Source organism: Halichoerus grypus, chromosome X, assembly GCF_964656455.1.
Source record: "Halichoerus grypus chromosome X, mHalGry1.hap1.1, whole genome shotgun sequence".
NCBI lineage: Eukaryota > Metazoa > Chordata > Mammalia > Carnivora > Phocidae > Halichoerus > Halichoerus grypus.
This window is the reverse complement of record NC_135727.1, coordinates 37,000,325-37,023,134: the sequence shown is the minus strand read 5'-3', so window position 1 is coordinate 37,023,134 and position 22,810 is coordinate 37,000,325. Positions and strand designations below refer to the sequence as shown.

General features: G+C 43.5%; 1 protein-coding gene across 1 annotated transcript in view; it reads left to right on the top strand.

Annotated features, from left to right (window-relative positions):
• Nucleotides 1–7,940, top strand: part of ALG13 (ALG13 UDP-N-acetylglucosaminyltransferase subunit) — a 63,395-nt gene extending 55,455 nt beyond the window's left edge. Inside the window, 3 exon segments of the mRNA XM_078064661.1 lie at nucleotides 2,190–2,230; nucleotides 4,227–4,407; nucleotides 7,025–7,940. Of these exon segments, the coding sequence (XP_077920787.1) occupies nucleotides 2,190–2,230; nucleotides 4,227–4,407; nucleotides 7,025–7,290 (488 nt within the window). The 3' untranslated portion in view covers nucleotides 7,291–7,940.
• The last annotated feature ends 14,870 nt before the right edge of the window (nucleotides 7,941–22,810 follow it).

The window sequence follows — 22,810 nt, the reverse complement described above, 5'->3', positions numbered from 1 at the left end:
GCCTGGGTGGCTCAGTCCGTTAAGCGTCTGCCTTTGGCGCAGGTCATGATCCCAGGGTCCTGCTCTGTGTCGGGCTCCCTGCTCAGCGGGGAGTCTGTCTCTGCCTTTCCCCCAGCTCATGCTCTGTCGCTTACTCACTCTCTCTCAAAAAAAAAAAAAAAATCTTTAAAAATTCCCATTCATTCTTTTGTTAGTGGACATCTGGGTTATTTACATTTGGGGGCTTTTATGAATAAGGCTGTGAGTATTCTTGTAAAAAGTCTTTATGAACCTATGTTTTCATTCCCTTTGGGCAATACCTAGGAGTGGAATTGATGGGTCATAGATAAGTGTGTTTAGTTTTATAAGAAACTGCTGGTCATTTTTCCAAAGTTGTATCTTATCTTTTTCTACTTTTTTCTAAAGATTTTATTTATTTGAGAGAGAGAGAGCACAAGCACGGGGGAGGGCAGAGGGAGAGGGAGAAGCAGACTCCCTTCTGAGCAGGGAGCCCGATGCGGGGCTCGATCCCAGGACCCTGAAATCATGACCTGAGCCGAAGGCTTAATGACCGAGCCACCCAGGTGCCCCTTACCTCTTTCTACTTTTGCAAGAACTCTGCACCTGATTTTTTACTTCTAAACATTTGCTGGCATATGGTGATCTACTCAAATTCTTTCCCCTCCAGTCTTCCATCTTCCTCTTAAAATCCAGTCATTTTCATGATACCCCCCATTATATCTCAAAGTGATGTTTCTGAGTTTTTATAGTCCCTATCTGTGCGCCTTTTTTTTTTTTAACAGCTTGAGATCTAGTTCACATACTATAGAAGCCACCCATTTTAAGTGTACAGTTCAGTGGTTTTTAGTATATTCCCAAATACGTGCAATCATCACCACTATTTCTAGAACATTTTTGTCACCCCAGAAAGAAACGCTGTACCCATTAGCAGTCACTTCTCATTCCCCCAGGCCACCACTCTTCTACTTTGTGTGTCTATAGATTTGCCTGTTCTGGACATTTGACATATATGAATCATGCAGTATGTGGTCTTTTTGTGACTGGCTTCTTTCACTTAGCATGATGTTTTCAAGGTTCATCCATGTTGTAGCATGTATCCGTACTTCATTCTTTCTTATAGCTGAATAATCCATTGTATGAGTATGCCACATTTTATTATCTATTAGTTCATGCACATTTGGGTTGTTTTCTCTTTTTTGCTACTGTGAATAATACTGCTATGGCTATTTGTATACAAATTCTGTGTGAACGTACATACACCAAGGAATGGAATCCTCTGCCATTTGTGAATTTATTTCCTGCTATTATCTTTTGATATTCTTTAGCTTAACCTTTAGTCTTTATACTCTACTCCCACATAATGGTCAAAATAAAAGCAATCATGATTGTTTTAAAATGGTAGTAAATATATTTCTACATATCAGAAGTCTCCAATTTAAGAAAAAGGGGTTTTCTTAGAGTTTGTTAGTGGGACTCAAGTTAACTTAGAAGAATATACATGGATCCCAGGTCAGTCAATAAAAATTCATTTAGAGATATAATTAGAATGCTAAGATTATTCCCTCTTATCCCATAACATCTAGTTTTTATTTATTTGTGAAATATGTTAAGTTCTATGAAGAAGCTTTTATCACCTTAAGATATAAATTATTTTGAGTTACCTTTCTTACTGCCTCCTCTTTTTGGAGTTCTAGTGGTGTGGTATGTTAGTCATGTTAAGTAAAAGCAAGGTGAATTGTTTGATACAGTGCTAGTTATATTAGGCATCATTAATCTTGGCATTAGAGCATTAGTTTGTACTGTGTAGTAGCTCCATTAACAGAAGACAATTATGATTGGTTATGTAGTAAATTGCTTGTCTCAAGAATAAAGTCTTGATTTTATTCTTGAGACAAGCAAGAAAATGCCTTTACTGGATTCTTTCTAAATATTAGCAGAGTAGTATTTCTGTAACATCTGCCTAATACTCAGACTAGAAATAAAATATGTATTTGGTAATTAAACCTTGGATCAGAAAATGATCTTACCTATAGTGGCAGGTAAGTGGTCATTTACTATAAGATAGAATTGAGGGTGGTGGTGATGCAAGAAGACTATATTTATAACTACTTTATACTCAGAAAAGCTTTTAAGTGGTAGTTCTAATTGCTTATGTCTTCTAGCACTAAAATTAAGATTTTTAATTTTAGATACAAAAGTTTTGCAGTACTATTTCAATCTGGGATTGCAGGTAAGTCATGTTAAAATTGCTTTGACAAACTCTAGATTAAAAATGTAAGCTGGTTTGATAATCAGACTCTTGAACTTTAAAAGCCAAGAACACTGTGAAGAGATAAGATAATTCTGAAGATGATATAAGTCAGTTTTGTACTTGAGCCTCCCAGTGCTTCAGTTCCTCTTATAAAATAGTTAAATTATGGCAAGTGGTGGCTCTAAGCAGCACAACTTAAACATTTATTGGCCCCCATATTTAGCATCATATATATGCCAACCCTTCACTGTGTTTTTCTGTTTCAATAATAAATGGATCATTTGTCTTGCTTGAAACATTTTTATGGTTATTTCTACATTTTATATGAAAAGTAATTGGACTGATTCAAAGACATTTAAAGGGCTGTATTTTTATTTTTTTTTATTTTTTTTTTTTTAAAGATTTTATTTATTTATTTGACAGAGAGACACAGCGAGAGAGGGAACACAAGCAGGGGGAGGGGGAGAGGGAGAAGCAGGCTTCCCGCGGAGCAGGGAGCCCGATGCGGGGCTCGATCCCAGGACCCTGGGATCATGACCTGAGCCGAAGGCAGACGCTTAACGACTGAGCCACCCAGGCGCCCCCTAGGGCTGTATTATTTTTAAAGCAGTTATGTGTTCATAGATATTTACCAAACACTGATTTTCACCACTCCCCTGAATTGTAGAAGGGTGAGGGTTCTGACAAATATCTTAATATCCCTGAAAGGTGTCTCTGATTTCAGGTAAGAGCTCTTTTATTTTGTTCTTTCAGACATCATCCCCCCCCCCCCCGAAATACACCTGACTTCTGATATAACAAGATGGCATATTTCCTAAAATGGAATGATACATTTTAAGATTTAGCAGATGATAGTAAACCAGACAGACTCCTGGATAATGCTCAGATTAGTTCATATTCCCAGACACTGATTTCACTAGAAAACTGTCTTCTCCAACTGGCACACATTTATAAATTAAGAATAGTGGAATGGGATGTTTGTTCTTATTTCCTAAATGCAGTTTCAAGAATTGAAAATATAAACTACTTGCACCTTCAGTTATATTAGTTTATTATAGGTACATGTGGAAACACTGTAATTCATGTCAGATGTCTGAGGCATTTTAAAACATCTCCTGCATTTTACATCATGGGAATAGAAAGACATTCAGAATAGTTATTTTAATGCTTTTTTATATCAAAAGTAATAGCATTCATTGTAGTACATGTGAAAAATATTAAAGCATAAAGATAACCGAAATCATGTGTACAACCACTATACACTGTGATATATTTCCTTATAGCTTATTTATTTCTTTTACAAAATATTGATGAGGCTATGTAATTTTGTAAACTTTTAAGTTAACAATGTGAGCACTTTTTTTCTTAAATATTTCACAGCACAATTTTTTTATTGCCTCTATTGTATCCCATCATGGATATATCATAATTCATCCAGTTCCCTATTGTTGAATATTTAGGTGGTTCACTGTTTTTTCTTTTTAAAAAAATTGATGTATAGTTGACATACAATGTTACATTAGTTTCAGGTGTACAGTATAGTGATTTAATAAGTCTATACATTTTGTTGTGCTCATCACAAATGTAGCTACCTACCATCTGTCACCATACAATGCTATTACAATACCATGGGCTATATATATTCTTTATGCTGTACCTTTCATCCCTGTGACTTAGTCCACTCTGTTTTGCTTTTAAAAATAATGCTAGGAAAGACATCTTTGTATACAGGTCATTGTGTATATTTGTAATTTCCTTAGGATGCCTTCTTAAAAGAATTCCTATGTTCAAATACGAGATAGATCCTGCAAAAGAAGTTAAAAGTTGTAGTAGAGAATAGATTTTCCAAATGTTCTTTTAGGTCAAAAATGCTACTCTACCTGAAAATCATAGCCTAGTTTGTTTGTTTTTTAGTGAGTAACTGTACTACTTTAAGAAAAGAGATTGTAAAGTCTTTCTTTCTTTCTTACCCAAGTGCTATCACCACAACTACTGGCACTCCATGGTCTATGCGCCACAGATGCAGCAGCAGCAGCTTCATGCAGAGAATTATCCAGTCTATGCTGAGTCATCTTCTCTGGTAGAGCAGACAGTTCCTCAGTTGTATGGTGAGGTGGGGAGACAAGATGGCACACAGGCGGAAGCATCGGCAAACAGTGAGTATGTAATGAGAGTGCCTGCAAGAAGGACAATTGGACTTTATTATGTGTAATTTAATAATAACCTTCAGATATCTCATTTGGCCCATATTCTAGACCTGTGTTTTCTTGTTTGTTTTAGAGAGCGAGCATGAGCAGGGATGGAGGGGCAGAGGGAGGGAGAGAATCCTAAACAGGCTCCATGCTTAGCGCAGACCCTGATGTGGGGCTAGATCTCATGACCCTGAGATGATGACCTGAGCCTAATTCAAGAGTCAAACACTTAACTGACTGAGCCACCCAGGGGCCTCTCTCTCTTTCTTTCTCTCTCAAATAAATAAATCTTGGAAAAAACAAAGATAAAAATCCCAGCTTTCAAATAAAAATTAGAATTTTGGAAAACTTATATCTGCTGCCATGAGCTTGACAGCTTCTCAATACTTTTCTAGATAGATGGAGTTATTGGGGCCTCTGGCTGGCTCAGTCAGTAGAGCATGCAACTCTTGTTCTCAGACTTGCGAGTTTGAGCCCCATGTTGGGTGGAGATCACTTAAAAAAAATAAAAGCTTAAAAAGATAGATGGGGCTGTTAATGAATGTGTTTTTTCACACTGTATAATAAAATGTGTGAACATTTGGGAGATCTGTGTAACTCAGTACAATAATACTTTTACAATTACCAATGCATGGTGTTACCTATGTATAATTTTGTAAAAGATATATTCAAAGTGCAAGATAAAACAGTGGATTTCAATATTGAGAGAGTATGAAAAAGTCCACATTGCTACTCACCTTTGACGACTACCACTTACCTAGTTTTGGTGTAGCATCAAAGAATATCTAATTATCTGAAAAGGCTGGTTATTAAAAGACTTCTCTCTCTTCCAACTGCATATCTGTATGAGGCCAGGTTTTCTTCATATACTTCAAAACAATGTATCACAATTGGTTAAATACAGAAGCAGATGTGAGAATCCATTTGTCTTTTATTAAGCCATACATTCAAGATTCGCACAAATGTAAAACAATGACACTTATCTCACAATATTTTTGTTTTGGAATATAAACTTATTTTTACATGGATTAATAAATATTTTTAACTTTCTTAGTTTAATTCCTAATACAGTAAATATTGGTATAACTCAAATAAACAAAAGCTGTTTGAAATAATCAATTTTTAAGAGTGTAAAGGGATCCTGAGACCAAAAAGTTTGAGATCGCTGTGCCAGACCATAAAGATGGTTTCTCTATGAATTAACAGTATTGTATAGATGGAGCAGCATTTTAAAGGATTTAGAATAGGATCTTGACTGCCCTTAGAAGGAATCAGCAGGAGGTAGAAAAAATTATATAGACTAACAGAACCAAATCTATCTCACATTACAGCACTGCTACTTGATGGTTGTGATCTCAGCTAAGTTACTTAACCTCCCTAAGCCCGATTTTCTGTAAAATGGGAACTATTTGACAGGAATATTGCCAGGGTTACTGTAAGAACTAAATGAGATACATGTATATACTATATGTAGAAGTATACTGTGCCTGGTGCGTGTGAGAAATGTGAATTTCCTTTTGTTTCTCCCTTCATTTAAAGCATTTTAATGGTTTGGAAATATTAGCACTATAGAATCTTATCCCTAGTGTGGTGATGTGATATGGCCCATAGTAATAAAAATTAAAGTGTCAACCTTCATTGCATTTTTGTACCATGTACCTTTTATAGAATTATTTTTAATTATTGTAAACCATGAGACAGTGGCAGTCTTCATTCCACAGAATGTGCTCATCTACGTTATTCCAGGTAATGAAGGACTCCTTTTTAATATTTACATAGTCACTATAGCAAGGACAGAACTGCATCTATTTCCACTAAAACTGACTCATGGTAGCAAAAGTGGTGTAAAATTAAAGTGATGCTAGGATCTTAATGATATTCAAGAGGTGACACTTTAATGTTTGGTCTTTAGGATGCTTTTCAGAACCTTCAAGTATAGACCAGATTGTATACACACCAGAGTTTTAAATTGCTAAAGTAATACAAAATGGTTATTTGGATAATATGTGTCACTGTGGGGAACTATTGGATAACTTAATTGGGAACTACCCTTATGAGACTAGAAGGACTCTAGAGAATGTTTCTGTATGTAGTCTGTAGGTACTAAATCATCCCAGAAAGATAGCTGTCTCTAGGTAGAATACATTTGACCCATTATACACACACACATATTTAAATTTTTATAATTAGGAAATTTTCATATAATCTTTTAGTAGCTGGCTTCAGTCCCTAATGTTCATATCTAAAGTGCTCTGGGATGCCCGGGTGGCTCAGTCGTTTAAGCTTCCAACTCTTAATTTCTGCTCAGGTCATGATCTCTCAGGGTCGAAGAGATTGAGCCCCGCGTTGGGTGCTGCACTAGGCATGGAGCCTGCTTGAGGTTCTCTCCCTCTGCCCCTTACCCCCCCTCTTCCTCTCTCTAAAAAAAAATAATAAATATATGAAAGTGCTGTTGCCACATTTGCTGTGATCTTTCCTGTAGTTAGTGCTGAGTTTCACTTTTACCTGAACATCCATTTATGTTGATGTTTTAGTGAATCTTTGTATATAAAGTGTGTACTGTTTGCATTCTTTGTTTCAGGTACTTTTCCAAATGCTGACCCTGCATCTGTCCCTCATGGAGCAGTCTATTATCCAATGATGTCAGATCCCTATGGGCCACCACCTTTGCCGGGTTTTGATTCCTGTCTTTCTGTTATGCCAGATTATCCCTATGTTGCCCCTTGGCATCCAGTTGGTGCAGCATATGGTGGTTCTTCTCAAATTCATGGTGCTGTGAATCCTGGGCCAGCTGGCTATATTGCTTCGCCTCCCTCAGCTTCTCATTACATACCTCAGAATATGTAAGATTCAGCAGTATGAAGTATTCTTGCACTGCCATTTTTTGCTGTTTTGGTTTTTAAAAAGTATTTTATGTTAAAGTGATTTAGGTGGTTAGGGTGGTTACTATCTGTCTTTAAGATTATTTTATCTTTTGATTTAAAATACTACTTTAAATAAAGGAATATTACTTTGGGTTGTGGATAAAGAAATTGAGATGGATGTACAGCTAGCCCCATGTTGAGCATATTTCATTACATTCAGCTGTTTTCCTGCCAGCCAGCTTGTCAACTTTGTATTAGCTGATGGTTCCAGTTGATAAAAGGAATAAATCATACAAACTACTTCCTTGGTTCAGATGTCACACATCATATTAAACCGTGCAAAATTGGAATAACTTTCACTTTTTTCTAGGAAATAAAAAAACCAAGAGCAGTTGCTTCTGGATAACTAAATATTAAATGAGAGAGCTTTTCAGGTTTCTTAAGAATTGTCTGAACTGAGTTATGTTCTGTGATATTAATCAGTTTTGAAGGCACATGGTGCTCTGCTTTAGATATATCCCATATGCTATTGTTTGATATTGGATTTATGTAACTGTTTTACTGCACAGTATTGAATTGGTGTCATTTGCACAGTTAGCAGTAAATAAAAATTAGCATTTAAAATTGCTAAAATGAGTGGGATTTTTTTTTCTTTTTTTTGTGTCAGCAAAGAGTACCAGACATTGGATTGTCCTAATGTTTTTCCCCTGCTATCTTGGTGGCAAAAAAAAAAAATGTAATTTTATGACATGAACTTGTGGGTCCCAATTGAAATGTGATTCATTCGCAAGGCATTATGATGCATACTACCAGTTCTTTTCCCTTGAAAATGTCCCTTTTTAGGTTGTGGAGTTTTGTTGTTGTTGTTGTTTTTTAAATTTTAACTCCCTTATGGAACTTTAACCTAGACTTACTTTCTCATTGTCCTGTACTTCCAATAGTTGTATCTTTCAGTTTTTGTTTTTAGACTTACCTTGTATCTCTGTAGGCCTGCCTTGCCTTGTCTCTGACTTTCTGTGAGAACTCTTTCATCTTTTCCCTTTTATTTACCCAAAGACCACAAGATCCTCTGTATTCATCAGTTCTGTGAGGGGTTATTCATAATGAATGCTTTGCTGTATCTCACCTGACAGCTATTTAAAAAGAATTCTTTGGTTGCCACAAAACCTACTTATATTGCCATCTTTAAAGGTTATTCTTGTGAATCAGTCCATTTTTTCCCACCTTCAGCTACACCCTAGGCAAAAAGAACCATTTAGAACCTCCAGGCTCCAGGAAACTTAGCAGCTTAAAGTATTGGGGGGGGGGGGAACCATTTTAAAGAAGATATACTATCTTCAATGTACTGTTCTGAAGATAATTGATATTAATGAGTTCTAAATCCATGTACTAGTTAAGACTTCTCTTTCTAAATAGATACGGAACTGGTTGTGTTTTGTTTTTACATCCTTCATCTTAAGAAGCCCTTGCTGTACAAGTTGGCATCAGGGTTTAGTAAAGAAAGATGGGACAACAGTGTGCTGATCTTTATAACAACCTGACTGTGTATTAGTGTTTTAGCTTCTTCTCTCCTGACCTCCTGGGTCCTCAATTTGTGCAGCCTACAAATTGTTTCATGTTTAAGTAAAGGTTTATTTTAGTCAAACTTAAAACATGGAGCAACCCCTCTCCGAGATTTTTCAAATATGCTAACATTTCTGGAATATATATAACTCACAGTAAGTGATTGTCCTGTATCTTCAACTCTCAATGGTTTACTAATTAGCTTCTAAGGATTGTTTTAGAAGGTTATAGTCTGTCTTGAGAATGTGGGTCTGGAAATTGTGTGGTTTTGAGACAAGCATGTTTGCCTTAAGCTCCCAGTTGATTTGTTTTTATTTTAAACTTACAGGTTGCTGCTTTGCTTTGAGTTCCATTACTAATTAAAGTGATTTAATGAGATACTTGTTCTTAACCAGAAAACCAGGGATCGTGGTGTATACTAGATCAACCTAATTATTAACTGTCTGTCACCAGTGTGGAAATCAGTATTTATGGTCTGTTAAAATCATGCAAGTTTAGTCTACTTGTTGATGTATTCCAGTCAGTCTTCTCAAAGAAATAATCAAGCATGTACCCTGGCCCTCCTATTGTTTTGGGGTTTGAGAGGGTGAAGGTAACCTGTATTGCTGCAGAAGTCTGCAGTGGTTTTTGAAAAGTAGCTTCCAGATAAAAAGGAAGTGGTTTTTCTGGTAATTACAAAATCCTAAGACTTAATGTGTTTAATCAACCTATAGTATAAACATAGTGGTAGACTTTTTTCTTTTTCATATTACCTCTTTAGGGCCCTTAATGTTGTAAAAAAACTTCCTGTCTTCCCTCTGCTCCAAAGGCACTGTGGTTCATTCTTGACCCTTTACTTCTACCCCCTTCCTGAGATAGATCTGATTACACCAAAGCAAAGGTAGAAAGCTGGATCATTTCCATACTGAGGAAAACAATGAGAATTCTTTTTTATGCTGTGTATATTTACTTTCAAAATTAATTGAAGTTTTAAAAAAATATTTTATTTGACAGAAACACAGCGAGAGAGGGAACACAAGTAGGGGAGAGGGAGAAGCAGGCTTCCCGCTGAGCAGGGCGCCTCATGTGGGGCTCGATCCCAGGACCCCGGGATCATGACCTGGGCCGAAGGCAGACGCTTAACGACTGAGCCACCCGGGCGCCCCTTAATTGCAGTTTTCTGCCTTGGTTTAAGAGCAAATGAAAATACTGAATCTGTTTTACTATTGAAATTCAAGACTTGTGAATTTTTCAAACATCTTTCATTTTTCCTTTGGAACCTATAATCAAGGCATAACCTTTTAATTAGCTTTGGAAATAAAAGTAGGAACAAATCATTTCTTATGTGAACACCAGACATCCAGAACTTAATTCAGACATAAATCTCTATGAATAATGAAATCTATAGCCCATTGAGGAAGGGCTGTACATGAACTTAATCTAGACTTTTTCTAAATCTGGGACAAATGTTCATTTTGCATGAAACCCTTGAAGCCATTTATAATTTCCATTTGTAATAAGAACTAAATTCAGAATAAATACAGCAAAAGACAACCTCTTGTTTCCCCCGTCTCACTAGAATAAGTTTCAGTTGGAGCAGCTTGATTAGAACACTTGTCTTCTGTTTCAGTTATTAAAGGCAGATTCAGGGATGTGTGGGGTCCCTGTGCTTGGGGTGATAACAGCTTCAGGAAAGGATGGACCTGAGTTTAGGTAACTACTGTGGGACTAAAACCACTTCAGATTGATAAATCTGGGTATCACCTCAAACCTGGGTGGCAGGGTTTATAGATGAAAAATGAGCTGCATGTTAATCGTTGAATACTTGTTGAAGCTTGGGTTCACTATGCTCTTCCCTCTACTTTAGTGTTTGAAGTTTTTCATAATAGTTTTTTTTTTTAAAAAAACTACCTTGGCAACTGGCAATATGGAGAATACATGTTTACGAGTTAAGAGTTAAGGTTTTAAAAAATTTTGCCTTGATTGCTGAAAAACAATTTTAGAGAAGCCATCACGTAAGGTCTGTAGATAGGTACCTAACAAGGCACATCTGGGGGTTGGGAGAAGCCTATAGTATAGGCAACTGAGTCTTCAAATTTTGTAATTCTCAAAAGTATTCACTAGCTATTTTGTAAAACTAAATTTTGTTAAACCATGATACACATTTGTAGTTGAAACTAATTGAGGTGAGTGAACCATTTCAGGTTTTACTGCTTCACTAATTCCCTAATAATCAACGCTTTTTGAGTTCACTGCTTATGAGCTTGGAAATCAGGCAGTCCTTTACTGTTGAACAGCTGTTGTGTTTTGGGGTTTTCTGGTAGGTGGTCCTTGCCACTGGCTAGATTTTTTGTGAAAGGGGGCTGGGAGAAGTGATTCACAATATAGAGGTTAAACTGGATCATTTCCTGTGAAAATACAGGCCAGTCCATGAATAAAAATGTTAAGATCTATCTTAGCAAACATTACTGATTAATTGTATTGATTTATTGGTGTTCTGTGGGCGGTCAGTTCCTTCACCTAATCAAGTAATGGATCTTTTCTGGCAGACCTTAATGGCTTTTTCCAAACTATACAATACGGGTTTTGCAAATCATTTGCAGAATTATAGAAAAAAAATTCTACCCTAGTACTGGAGTACTAAAGTTCTAGACTTAAAAAAACTAATGTTTTCTTTCCTTCCTGGTATATTAGCCAGATCAAAGTGAGTTTTTATCTTGATAAATTTTTTATGCAAGATGAAGTTCTAGAGATGTGCTGTATAATACACTTCTGTATTGTACACTTAAAAGTCTAAGATGGTAACTCTCATGGTAAGTGTTCTTACCACAATAAAATAGAAAAGTTCTACCATATGGATGGCCTTACCAACCCCCCCAAAAAAACCCAAAAAACACCATGATTTTATAACTTGTTTTGCCTGCTTCAGCAGTTGAATTTTGTTTTAATTTTCTTTCATTCCTTTTGCTCTGCTAAAATAGCTTCAACTACCTAAGAAGTTTTCCCCCTCCTACTTTTGAAGCACGGTATAGATTTGGCTTTTGTTTTATTTTCCTTTACTCACTGCTTATTTTTTCCAGCATTTTATTATGAAAAATTTTAAAAGTACAGAGAAGTTGAAATAATTGCGTAGTGAACATCTGTGTATCCACCATCTAGATTTTACAATTAACGTTTTACTTTACTTGACTTTTCACATATCCATCTATAAATCCTTGTTTTTTTATGCATTACAAAGAAAATGGCAGACTCCAGTGTACTTCACCCCTAAATGTTTCAGCATATTGTTAACTAGAATTGAGTATTTGTTAAAGGTTCACTTTCTTCTCTTTTGAGGTAAAATTTACAGGCAATGAAATGCACAAATCTTGTGTTTGATGCAGTGAATTTTGAAAAATCCTGCATCTGTGAAACTCAAGCCCTTATCTAGGTAACATTTTCATCACCCCAGGAAATTCCCTCATGCTCCTTCCTAGTCAATCTCTGTCATCCCAGACCATCCCCTAGGTAACCACTGTTCCTTCTGATTTTTCCATCATAGATTAGTTTGTTTTTCAAAATGTATATAAATAAATCAGGGCATGTGCTCCCTTGTGTAAGGCTTCTTTTTTTTTTTTTAAATATTTTTATTTATTTGACAGAGAGAGACATAGCAAGAGAGGGAACACAAGCAGGGGGAGTGGGAGAGGGAGAAGCAGGCTTCCTGCCGAGCAGGGAGCCCGATGCGGGGCTCGATCCCAGGACCCCGGGATCATGACCTGAGCCGAAGGCAGACGCTTAATGACTGAGCCACCCAGGCGCCCCTGTGTAAGGCTTCTTTCAGCACAGTGTATTCAGGATTCATTCATGTTGTGTGTGCCAGTTCACATTTATTGCTGAGCAGCATTTCTTGTATGGATATGCTCTCATTTGTTTATCCATTCTATCGAAGGACACGTGAGCCGTTCCTAGTTTTTAGATATGAATAAAGCTGCTATTGTTACGGAACCTGGACTGGATCGCCCGACGAAGAACCGAGCGGCACTCGGAGATCTTGGAGGATAGGAGGTTTATTTAACGCCAGGGGGCTCAGAGGACAGTGGTCTCCAAAGGTCTGAGCCCCGAGCACAAACAAAGGGGGCAATTTATACACTTCTACTTCCGCGTACTGGGCACTCTTGGCGCGTGCGCGAAGCGGGGCAGGGAGAGGAACCCAGATTGGCACGTGCGGGAAGCAGAGCAGAGAGAAGAACGCGGAAGAGCCCCGGGGCAGGGGCTAGGACTCCCTTGCTGGCCTGGTCAGCCATCTTAGGACACAGATTTTTCCTTATCATTCCCCCCTTTGATGCCCCTTTAAACACCTAGTTTACAGGGCATCATTTTCATCTATGGGGCGATAGTAAGGAGCAACTGGAGTCTGATCTTAGCAATTTGAGCAGTGATAAATCTAGTAAGGGCATTAAGAATACAAGGACCAAATGCTGCTGTGAGGAGGAGCATTAGGAGGGGGCTGATGAGGGGGGCGAACCAAGGGAACCATTGTGAGAGGGAATCCCACCATGTCAGCTGGAGTGCTTCCCACCAGTGACTTACTCGTTCCCGTAATTGAGTCGGGAGTTTCTTGGACCACCCCCGACTCATTACGTAGAAACAACATTCCTCCTGTAAGAAGAGGCAGAGCCCCCCCTTGTGGGGCCATGAGCAAGTCGAGCCTGCGCCTGTTTTGGAGGACCACTGGGGCCAGTGAATCGAGTTGGCGCTGCAGGGCCAGGGTCAACTGAGTGAGGGCAGAAAAATCCACCGTGAGTTGTTGAGTTAGCCCCTGGTACTGAACTTGAGACATCAGGCAACACTTGACACAGCCCACAGACTCACGATAAGAGGGATGGCTGTGGGGGAACGTCGGGGTCAGCTAGGAGGTCTCCATATAAGTGGGGCCCCGGGACTGAAAGATCGGGTAAGAGATTGATAAGTGTGCATGATTGATTGTGCGGGGTGATGCAGATATATACACCTTGATCACAAGCCAGAAAAGTGTTAGGCGCACAGACCCGACTGTGACCCGTGACGGGAAAGGAAGAGTTTCCATACAGCAGTACCGGAGCCAAAAAGAGAATCTGAGGTCTGCAGTGCCAAGGTGGGAGGTGACACGGTGGACTGGTTGAGGATGACACCTAGGTATTGGACGGGACCGGGCTTCATACAGATCCAGCAGTCAGACGCTAGGGGTGGATTTGAGTGGTTAAGTGCTTGGTGGGAGGCGTTAATCATACCTAACAGTTGCTCTATAGATGCTTGCTGCGTGTGGATGGGAGACCCAGGGATATGCCAGGGCGAGTTATTTTCTGTCTGACTCTGAGGGTTGACTGAGGGCGAACACGGACTTAATCATAAACTTGGCCATGGGGTCGGTCCCTATAGAGTGATATTGGCCCAATAGGAGAGTAATTCCTGTGGCCCATGATGTGGCATTGGGTTTTAGGACCGAGGGAGTGAGCAGTATACAGTGATTGTTAGAGCAAGAGGATGGGGTGGCACTGCGAGACAAGGAAATCCGGGTGTCACTGCGCTGTTTGAGGCTCCACCACCCATTGGACCGTTGTTCCATTCCCAGCCAAGTTGCCACACAGGACTCGCATCTCCAGGTTTGTGAGCAGAACTGGGAGCAGGTATTTGGCTGTTGAGGCGTAGGGCCTCCACAGATGTAGAAATCTACCAGCCGGTAACCTGAGTGAGGGCCATGGTAGGAACACCGTCTATGAGGTTCCCAGGAGGTATCAAGAAGCTGGCATCCATCAAAGTGGAGGTCAACCTTCGGTGTGTGCCCATCCCAGGTGGAAGAAGTCAGTGGGGGCGCTGGTGCGGGATTGAGGGGGATAAGCTGGAAAGTCCATTTGCCAGTAACGGTGATACGAGAGTTTGCCCCCCTTGCCTGGCCGGGCAAGCTAGAGGCAGTGAGGAGGAACAGCACACCAGGCAGCAGAAGACCGGGACTGACTGGGGCCGGGAAAACCATGGTGAAATGTGCTTAGGAGTAGACAGCAGAGGGCCAGTAAAAGTGGCCTACGACCTTAGGTAGAGGGAGCCATCGGGGCTAACCCGACAGCAGATGAAACCTGTGGACGATTAAGTGCAGTAATACACCCTAGGGTCACCCAATAAGCAATGACAATAGTAGTCAGCCTTTGGAGGAAAGTCCAATCAGGTGGGGCAACAGTGTAGAGTCTGACTCCCAAGATGAGGGAAATCATGCCAATGAGAGCCAGGGACCACGGTGAGCAGGTGTCCATCAGTCGGTGGGGTCTCGTCGAAGGTGAAGCCGGAGCGGGTTCGTGAGGTCTGGCTGGACTCCACTGGCGCGGCTCCTCGTCCGCATGATGAGCTTTCTTCACTCTTGAGTGGTGGACCCACGGGGTGACACCTGAGACCTTGAGGGCAGTAGGGCCGGTTAGAACAACAGTGTGGGGCCCTGTCCACTGCGGTTTGAGGGGGTCTTTCTTCCAATCTTTGATCCAAACTGAGTCCCCTGTCTGGAAGGAGTGTACCTGAGACCCTAAGGAGACTGGGGCCCTCTCAATGGTGTACTTTTGTAATTTATTTAGGGTGGCCCCCAGGGCCTGAAGCTGCTCCTTTATCCCTTTATCTCCAACCTGATGCAAGTTTCCTGGAAGGCTTCCCAAGCATGGGGTAGGCCATCCATATATTAACTCGAATGGGGAGAAACCTAATGTCCCAGGCGTGCAGCGAGTACGCAGGAGAGCTGGGGGTAGTAGATCCGGCCATGGGAGGTTAGTCTCCTGACAAAACTTTGCTAAGGTTCCCTTGAGGGTGCGATTCATTTGCTCTACTTTCCCTGAACTTTGGGGCCGGTAGCGGTGTGGAGTCTGCAGGTGATGTTGACAGATTTGGTCAAGACCTGTACAATGTCTGCCACAAATGCGGGTCCATTGTCACTATGGATTGTTAATGGCAGGCCGAACTGGGGCACGATCTCCCGCAAGAGGACTTTAGCTACCTCCCGGCTTTGCTCCGTCCTGGTCGGGAAAGCTTCGACCCACCCAGAGCTGCACATCTGTGAAGTCTACCTCTGGATCCTCGAAGGGGGTTGCTCCCACCTTCTGGACACCTGGCGGGGGCCGTGGTGCCAACCGAGCATTATTTTTAGCACATGTTATGTACCGTTCACTCGCTCGGCATAGTGCCAGCAGCTGACTGATGTAGTAGTGCTTCCTGAGAAGGGCCTCTAATGCAGTTTCCCCCAGATGAGTGAGTCGGTGGTGTTCCTTGACTAGATGCCCTCCAGTTGCTGTTGGAATGAAGACGTGCCCATCTGGCATCATCCACCATCCCTTTTCAGTCAGGGTGGCTCCCTCAGCCATGGCCCATTCCTTTTCCTTTTTAGTGTAACTGGGTGGAGGGACTTCTTCCGGAGGTGTCAGGGCCATGGCGAGGGAAGGGGCTCTGTCCATGTCCTCACTGGCTGTGGTCTTGGCTGCCTCATCTGCCAGATGATTTCCCTGCGCTATGGGGTTGTCGTCTCCTTTCTAGTGTCCCTCACATTGCAGGATTGCTACTTCCTTTGGAAGCCAGACGGCTTTGAGGAGTCTCAGTATCCCCTCCTTGTTCTTGATAGCTTTTCCTGCAGCGGTTAGAAGGCCCCTTTCCTCGTAGATGGCTCCATGTATATGTACAGTAGCAAAGACGTACCGAGAGTCAGTATAGATGTTGACTCGCTTGCCTTCACCGAGGGTGAGGGCTTGGACTAAGGCATATAGTTCAGCCCGTTGAGCTGACCATCCAGCTGGTAATGCCTTAGCTTCTAGGACTTCAGTGGTTGTGGTTACTGCATAACCCACTTTCCGGGCACCCTCTTGTTGGTAACTGCTGCCATCGCTGGACAGTGTGAGCTCTGGATTCTTTATGGCTTGAGCCTGCAGATCTGGACGGCTCTCGTAGACATCATCAGTCACCTTGGAACAGTCATGTTCTGGTTCCTCCTCGTCCATGGGGAGAAAAGTTGCTGGGTTTAATGTCTTTACTGTTTCGAGTGTGACCCACGGGTTTTCGCAGAGGAGCCCTTGGTATTGTGCTAGCTGAGAGTTGGAAAGGAAGCGGTATCCCTGTGCGTTCATGAGGGACACAACTGCATGAGGGACCTTGACGTTAAGTTCTTGGCCCAGGGTGGGCTTGTCTTTCTCCTTGAAGAGTAGGACTGTGGCTGCCAGTGCCCTGAGGCACGGTGGCCATCCCGCTGCTATGGGGTCCAGCTTCTTTGACAGATATGCAACTGGCCATTGCCAGGGCCCAACAGTCTGGGTGAGTACCTCGAGTGCTATCTTTTCTTTTTCATGCACAGAGATTGAAGGGTTTCTCTATATCTGGTAGGCCCAGGGCTGGAGCCCACCCCAGGGCAGTCTTTATCTCTGTGAAAGCGGCTTCTGCTTCCTCAGTCCAGACAGGGGGTTTTCGATCTGGTCCCCCTAAGAGATCATAGAGGGGTCTTGCTATTGCCGAGAACCCAGGGATCCAGATGCAGCAGAATCCTGCAGCTCCCAGGAATTCTCGTAGGCCCCTTTTTGTCTGCGGCTGTGGCAGGGAGATGATGACTTTCTTTCTCTCCGGCCCTAGTTCTCTCTTCCCTTGGGTGAGGAGGAAACCAAGGTATCGGACCTGTTGTTGGCAGATTTGTGCCTTCTTCCCTGAGGCTCGGTATCCCGAGTCTGACAGGAGCTGTAGGAGGGCCTTTGTGCCTCTTGTGCAGTCTTCTTGTGTGTCACTGGCGAGGAGGAGGTCATCCACATACTGGAGGAGGGTGCGTCGTGTGGCCTCTCTTGGGAAGCTGGCGAGGCCCATGGCCAGTGCTTCCGCAAAGAGGGTTGGTGAGTTTTTAAACCCCTGCGGGAGGCGCGTCCAAGTCAGTTGCATCTGGCGCCCTGTATCAGGTTCAGACCATTCAGAGGCAAATAGGGGCTGGCTCTGGGGAGCTAAGCAGAGGCAGAAGAAGGCATCCTTCAGATCTAGGCAAGTGAACCATCTGGCCGACCCTGGGATTTGGCTGAGGAGGGTGTATGGATTCGGGACCACTGGGTGCGGAGAGATGGTCACCTTGTTGATGGCCCGCAGGTCTTGAACTGGTCGGTATCCCCCTCCTGGCTTCTTGACTGGCAGGAGTGGGGTATTCCAGGCTGACTGGCACTTGACTAGAATTCCTGCTTCTTCGAGTTTGGTCAGATGTTCTTGGATGCCGATCTTAGCTTCTTGTGGGAGGGGGTATTGCCTTTGCCTCTGAGGTTGGGCTCCTGGGATCAGTTCAACAATGATAGGGGCCTGATTCCAGGCTGGTCCAGGTGGGTTGTTTTCAGCCCATACTGAAGGGAAGGTGAGTCTGAACTCCGGCGGGCTATTCGGTTGGGCCTGGGCACAGAATAGCCTCCATTCTTCTTCCCTCGGTGTGGTAATTTCTAGTACCAGAGACCCCATCCCCTCTTGCCTTGGGTTTAATCGGAGGCTAGTGTGTCCAGTGGGCTCAAAGGTTATCTGAGCCCTAAGTTTGGAGAGTATGTCTCGGCCCAGGAGAGGGATGGGACAATCAGGCAGATAAAGGAATTCGTGTCAGACCTTGTGGCCCCCGAGTTCGCACTGGCGAGCCTGGTGAAAGGGCTGTTGTATCGCCCGCGTCCTGGTGGCCCCAAGGATGGTTGCAGTCCTTTTGCTGAAAGGGGCCACTGGGGAGGTGACAACAGAGTGCTCGGCTCCAGTACCAACCATAAAAGTCACGGGTTGGCCCCCCACCTTCATTCTGACTGTGGGCTCATGGGGGCCAAGGAGGAAAGAGCCTGGTCCCCCTCAGTCTGAGTCCATTCCCGCAGGCCTATGAAGTCCTCCTATCGGGGTTCTTCCTTGTAGCGGCTGGGCTTCTGGGCCTTTCCCCGGTTGGGACATTCGTTTTTCCAATGCCCTTTTTCCTTACAGTAGGCACATTGATCCCTTGCCAAGGGGGTTCTGGGTCTCCCCCCTTTCGGTGGTCGGGGTCTCCCTGCCTTTGTGTTGTCCTTTTCTTTCAGGGCGGCGGTAAGGAGGCTGACTTTCTTTTTCATCTTTTTGTTGGCTTCCCGTTCAGCTGCAACCTCCCTGTTCATGTAAACCTTATTGGCAATCTCTATTAGCTGCGTGATGTTCATCCTGGGAAAACCCTCTAGTTTCTGAAGTTTTTTTCTGATGTCTGGGCGGCCTGAGCTATGAAGGAGGTGTTTACCATCTGTTGGCTTTCCTGTGCCTCGGGGTCAGATGGAGTGTATATCCTGTAGGCTTCACATAGTCTTTCGTAATAGTCCCCGGGGGACTCCCCTGGTTGTTGAGTGACCGAGGATACCTTAGTCATGTTCGTGGGTTTCTTAGCTCCTGCCCAGATTCCCCGGAGGCAGGCCTCCTGGTACCGGCGGATGTGGGCCCGTCCCTCAGATGTGGTGAAGTCCCATGCTGGGCGCTCTTCGGGTGTGGCCGTATTAGCCCAGGCAGCAGAGTCAATGACTCCTGCTGGTGCGTGCTCTTCCAGGTACTGCCGTGCACCTTTCATTATTCTCCTCCTTTCCTCTCTGTTAAACAGGGTGCGGAGTAACTGTTGGCAGTCTTCCCAGGTTGGCCTGATGAGTCTGGAAGAGGGATTCTATGAGGTCTACCATAGCCTGTGGTTTCTCAGAGTAGGATGGGGCGTTATGTTTCTAGCTGAGGAGGTCAGTGGTGGAGAAGGGCTGATAATACATCATGGAATGGCCGGGTTGGACCGTCCCGTGTTCATCGTGCCTCTCGGGTTCCCGCGTCTCTCGTACCGGCATTTGGAGGGCACTTGCACCCAGCCTGGGGTGCAGCCTGGCTGCTGGTCCTGGAGAAAGTGGATCCTTTGGGCCTGGGGGCGCCAGTGAATCCTCTGGGCCTGGGGGCACCGGTGGATCCTCTGGGCCTGGGGGCGCCAGTGAAACCGATGGCGGCGGAGTGTCTGGAGCTGAAGGGCCAGGTGTAGACTCTCAGGGTTACGTACGGTGGGGGCAGGATCGGTTCATCCTCGGGATCTCCGGCTAGGATTTGTGTAGACTGGGGCTTTTGCTGATTTTCTTTCGGTCGCTTGGATGAGGCAATTAAGACCCTGGCCTGTCCCTGACTATTGCAAGCAAATTGCACCCGGGGCAGGGTGGGGGGAAGGATCTGGGCAATTCCTAGCCAGGAGTCAATGTATGGAAACTGGTCAGGGTGTCCTGGTTCTCCTGTTACGACTCGCCATACTCGATGAATCCTTGGGACATCCAGTGTCCCTTCTGAAGTCCACCCGACATCAAAGGTGGGCCATTCCAATTCACATAGGGTTCTCAACTTGCCGGGGTTCATCCTGACTCTGTAGTCTTCCGAAAACCCCTTCTTGAAATTTTTGATCATGGTCTCTAGAACCATAGGTTTACTCTGCCCTGACCCCATGGTGATGTCCCCGTGTGCGGTGGTGCAGAGACAGACAAAGGGGGGGGTGCCTCCTGAGGTGAGGAGACCAATCAGATGCCTGTCTGGCCGTGTCCCGAAGGAGCTTAGGTGAGGCTTAGCCGTAGCGGTCTCAGCGTTGTGACTTATGATCGGAAACTTCCGATGCCGCCATAGACCATATGCCGTTCACCATGGAATCGCAGACAGGCCCACTCAGACTCTGGGGGCTTCTGGGGTCCTTAAGGGTGCCCACCCGTGGAGTCACAGAATCAGTCCTCTTGTAAGTAAGCCAGGTCGGATTGCACATTCACTCACACGTTCACTCCAGAAGTTATTACATTCCCTCCCTGGGAATCCCTACCTGGGAGACCTCTAAGAGGTCTCTGGGAGGTGATCAGGCTTCCCTTCCACCCCAATGGGTGGGCCAGTCTGGGTCCTGGGGCCCCAGGCCTTACCGTGATCGGATGTCAGGACCAGGTCCTCACCTGCCAAGTCTCCTCGAGTCCGGCGGGAACAGTGGAGTGGGGCCGGCCCGAGGCGACCAGGGCAGGAGACTGCCGAAAATCAGGCAGGGCATGCCTTCTCGGTTAGGATCCCTCGTTCCGTCACCGCCCTGCCATTGCCCCCAGACCGATGGCAACAATGGGCCAGCGCGGTTGGGTTTCCCGGTCAGGGAACCAAATGTTACGGAACCTGGACTGGATCACCTGATGGAAGAACCGAGCAGCACCCGGAGATCTTGGAGGATAGGAGGTTTATTTAACCCAGGGGGGCTCAGAGGACAGTGGTCTCCAAAGGTCTGAGCCCAGAGCACAAAGGGGGCAATTTATACACTTCTACTTCCACATACTGGGCAATCTTGGCACATGCGCAAAGCAGGGCAGGGAGAAGAACCCGGATTGGCACGTGTGGGAAGCAGAGCAGGGAGAAGAACGCGGAAGAGCCCCGGAGCAGGGGCTGGAACTCCCTTGCTGGCTCAGTTGGCCATCTTAGGACACAGATTTTTCCTTATCACTATGAACATTTTTGTACAAGCCTCTGAGCATTTGTTTTCATTCCTTTTGGAATGGAATTGCTGGGTCACAGTTTAGGTGTATGTTTAGTTTTGTAAGGAACTGCAGGACATGTTTCCAAATTTGAGTATACCATTTTACACTCCCACCAGCAATGTATGAGAGTTCCACTTGTTTTTCAGCCCTGTCCACATTTGGTAGTGTCAGTCTTTGATTTTAGCCATTGTGGTAGGTGTGTAGTAAGTTGTATCTCGTTGTGGTTTTCATTTCCCAGATTGTGTTGAGCACTTTTTCATGTGCTTATTTGCCAGTTGTATATATTTCTTTTTGAGGTATGTTGAAGTTTGTTTTTTTTTATTATTGAGTTGTAGGAGTTTATTGCATATGCCAGTTGCAGATCTTTTCAGCTATATTACTGCCTATTTAGTTGTCCTTACTCACCTAACTAATGTGTAGATGTTATACACCCAATCATACTTTAAATAATTAGGCCAGGACTTGCAAGCGAGTTATTTGGCTGAAAGTTAAGCTGTTCTGGTATGCTAACCAGTTTTCTCGTGGCCTAAAGTTAATGTTAGTAAAATAAAAACAATAAAACTTCGAATCTGATTTAATTAGGGGCAAGGTAAAAAAAATTATTTTTTTGAGAGAGCGCTCTTGCAAGTGTGGGTTGGGGAGGGGCAGAGGGAGAGGAAGAATCTTAAGCAGCCTCCATGTATAAGCATGTCCAGTGTGGAGCCCACGTGGGGCTTGATCTCACAACCCTGAGGTCATGACCTGAGCCTAAATCAAGAGTCCAATGCTTAACCAACTGAGCCACCCAGGCGCCCCATTACAAAAAAAAAAAAAAAAAAATCTTACAGCACCAACTGATACTTGAGGAAATACTGCCCAAATGTACTTAGAGTATACTAGTTTAATAATGACCAGCTTAACCTCAGTTTATGCAAATTCTTTTTTTCCCTTTAAAAATAGATTTATTATTAAAGTTTTTTTAAATTTTTATGTTATATCACCATACATTACATCATTAGTTTTAGTTTATGTAAATTCTTTTTTTTTTTTTAAAGATTTTATTTATTTATTTGACAGAGAGAGACACAGCGAGAGAGGGAACACAAGCAGGGGGAGTGGGAGAGGGAGAAGCAGGCTTCCCGTGGAGCAGGGAGCCCGATGCGGGGCTCGATCCCAGGACCCTGGGATCATGACCTGAGCCGAAGGCAGACGCTTAACGACTGAGCCACCCAGGTGCCCCAGTTTATGTAAATTCTTGCTGGCCCACAGATTCAAACTGTTCTGCACAACATGTATTATACTTTGGGTACTCAATAAAGAATAAGAAATTTTCAGGATAAGGCCAGTAATGTTGCTCAATGTGTAAGCTCAAGCTTTATAACTGTCTTGGTCCCTTTATGTCATTATCTCAAAGTTCTTTATTTTTTTTAAGATTTTACTTATTTATTTGACAGAGAGAGACATAGCGAGAGAGGGAACACAAGC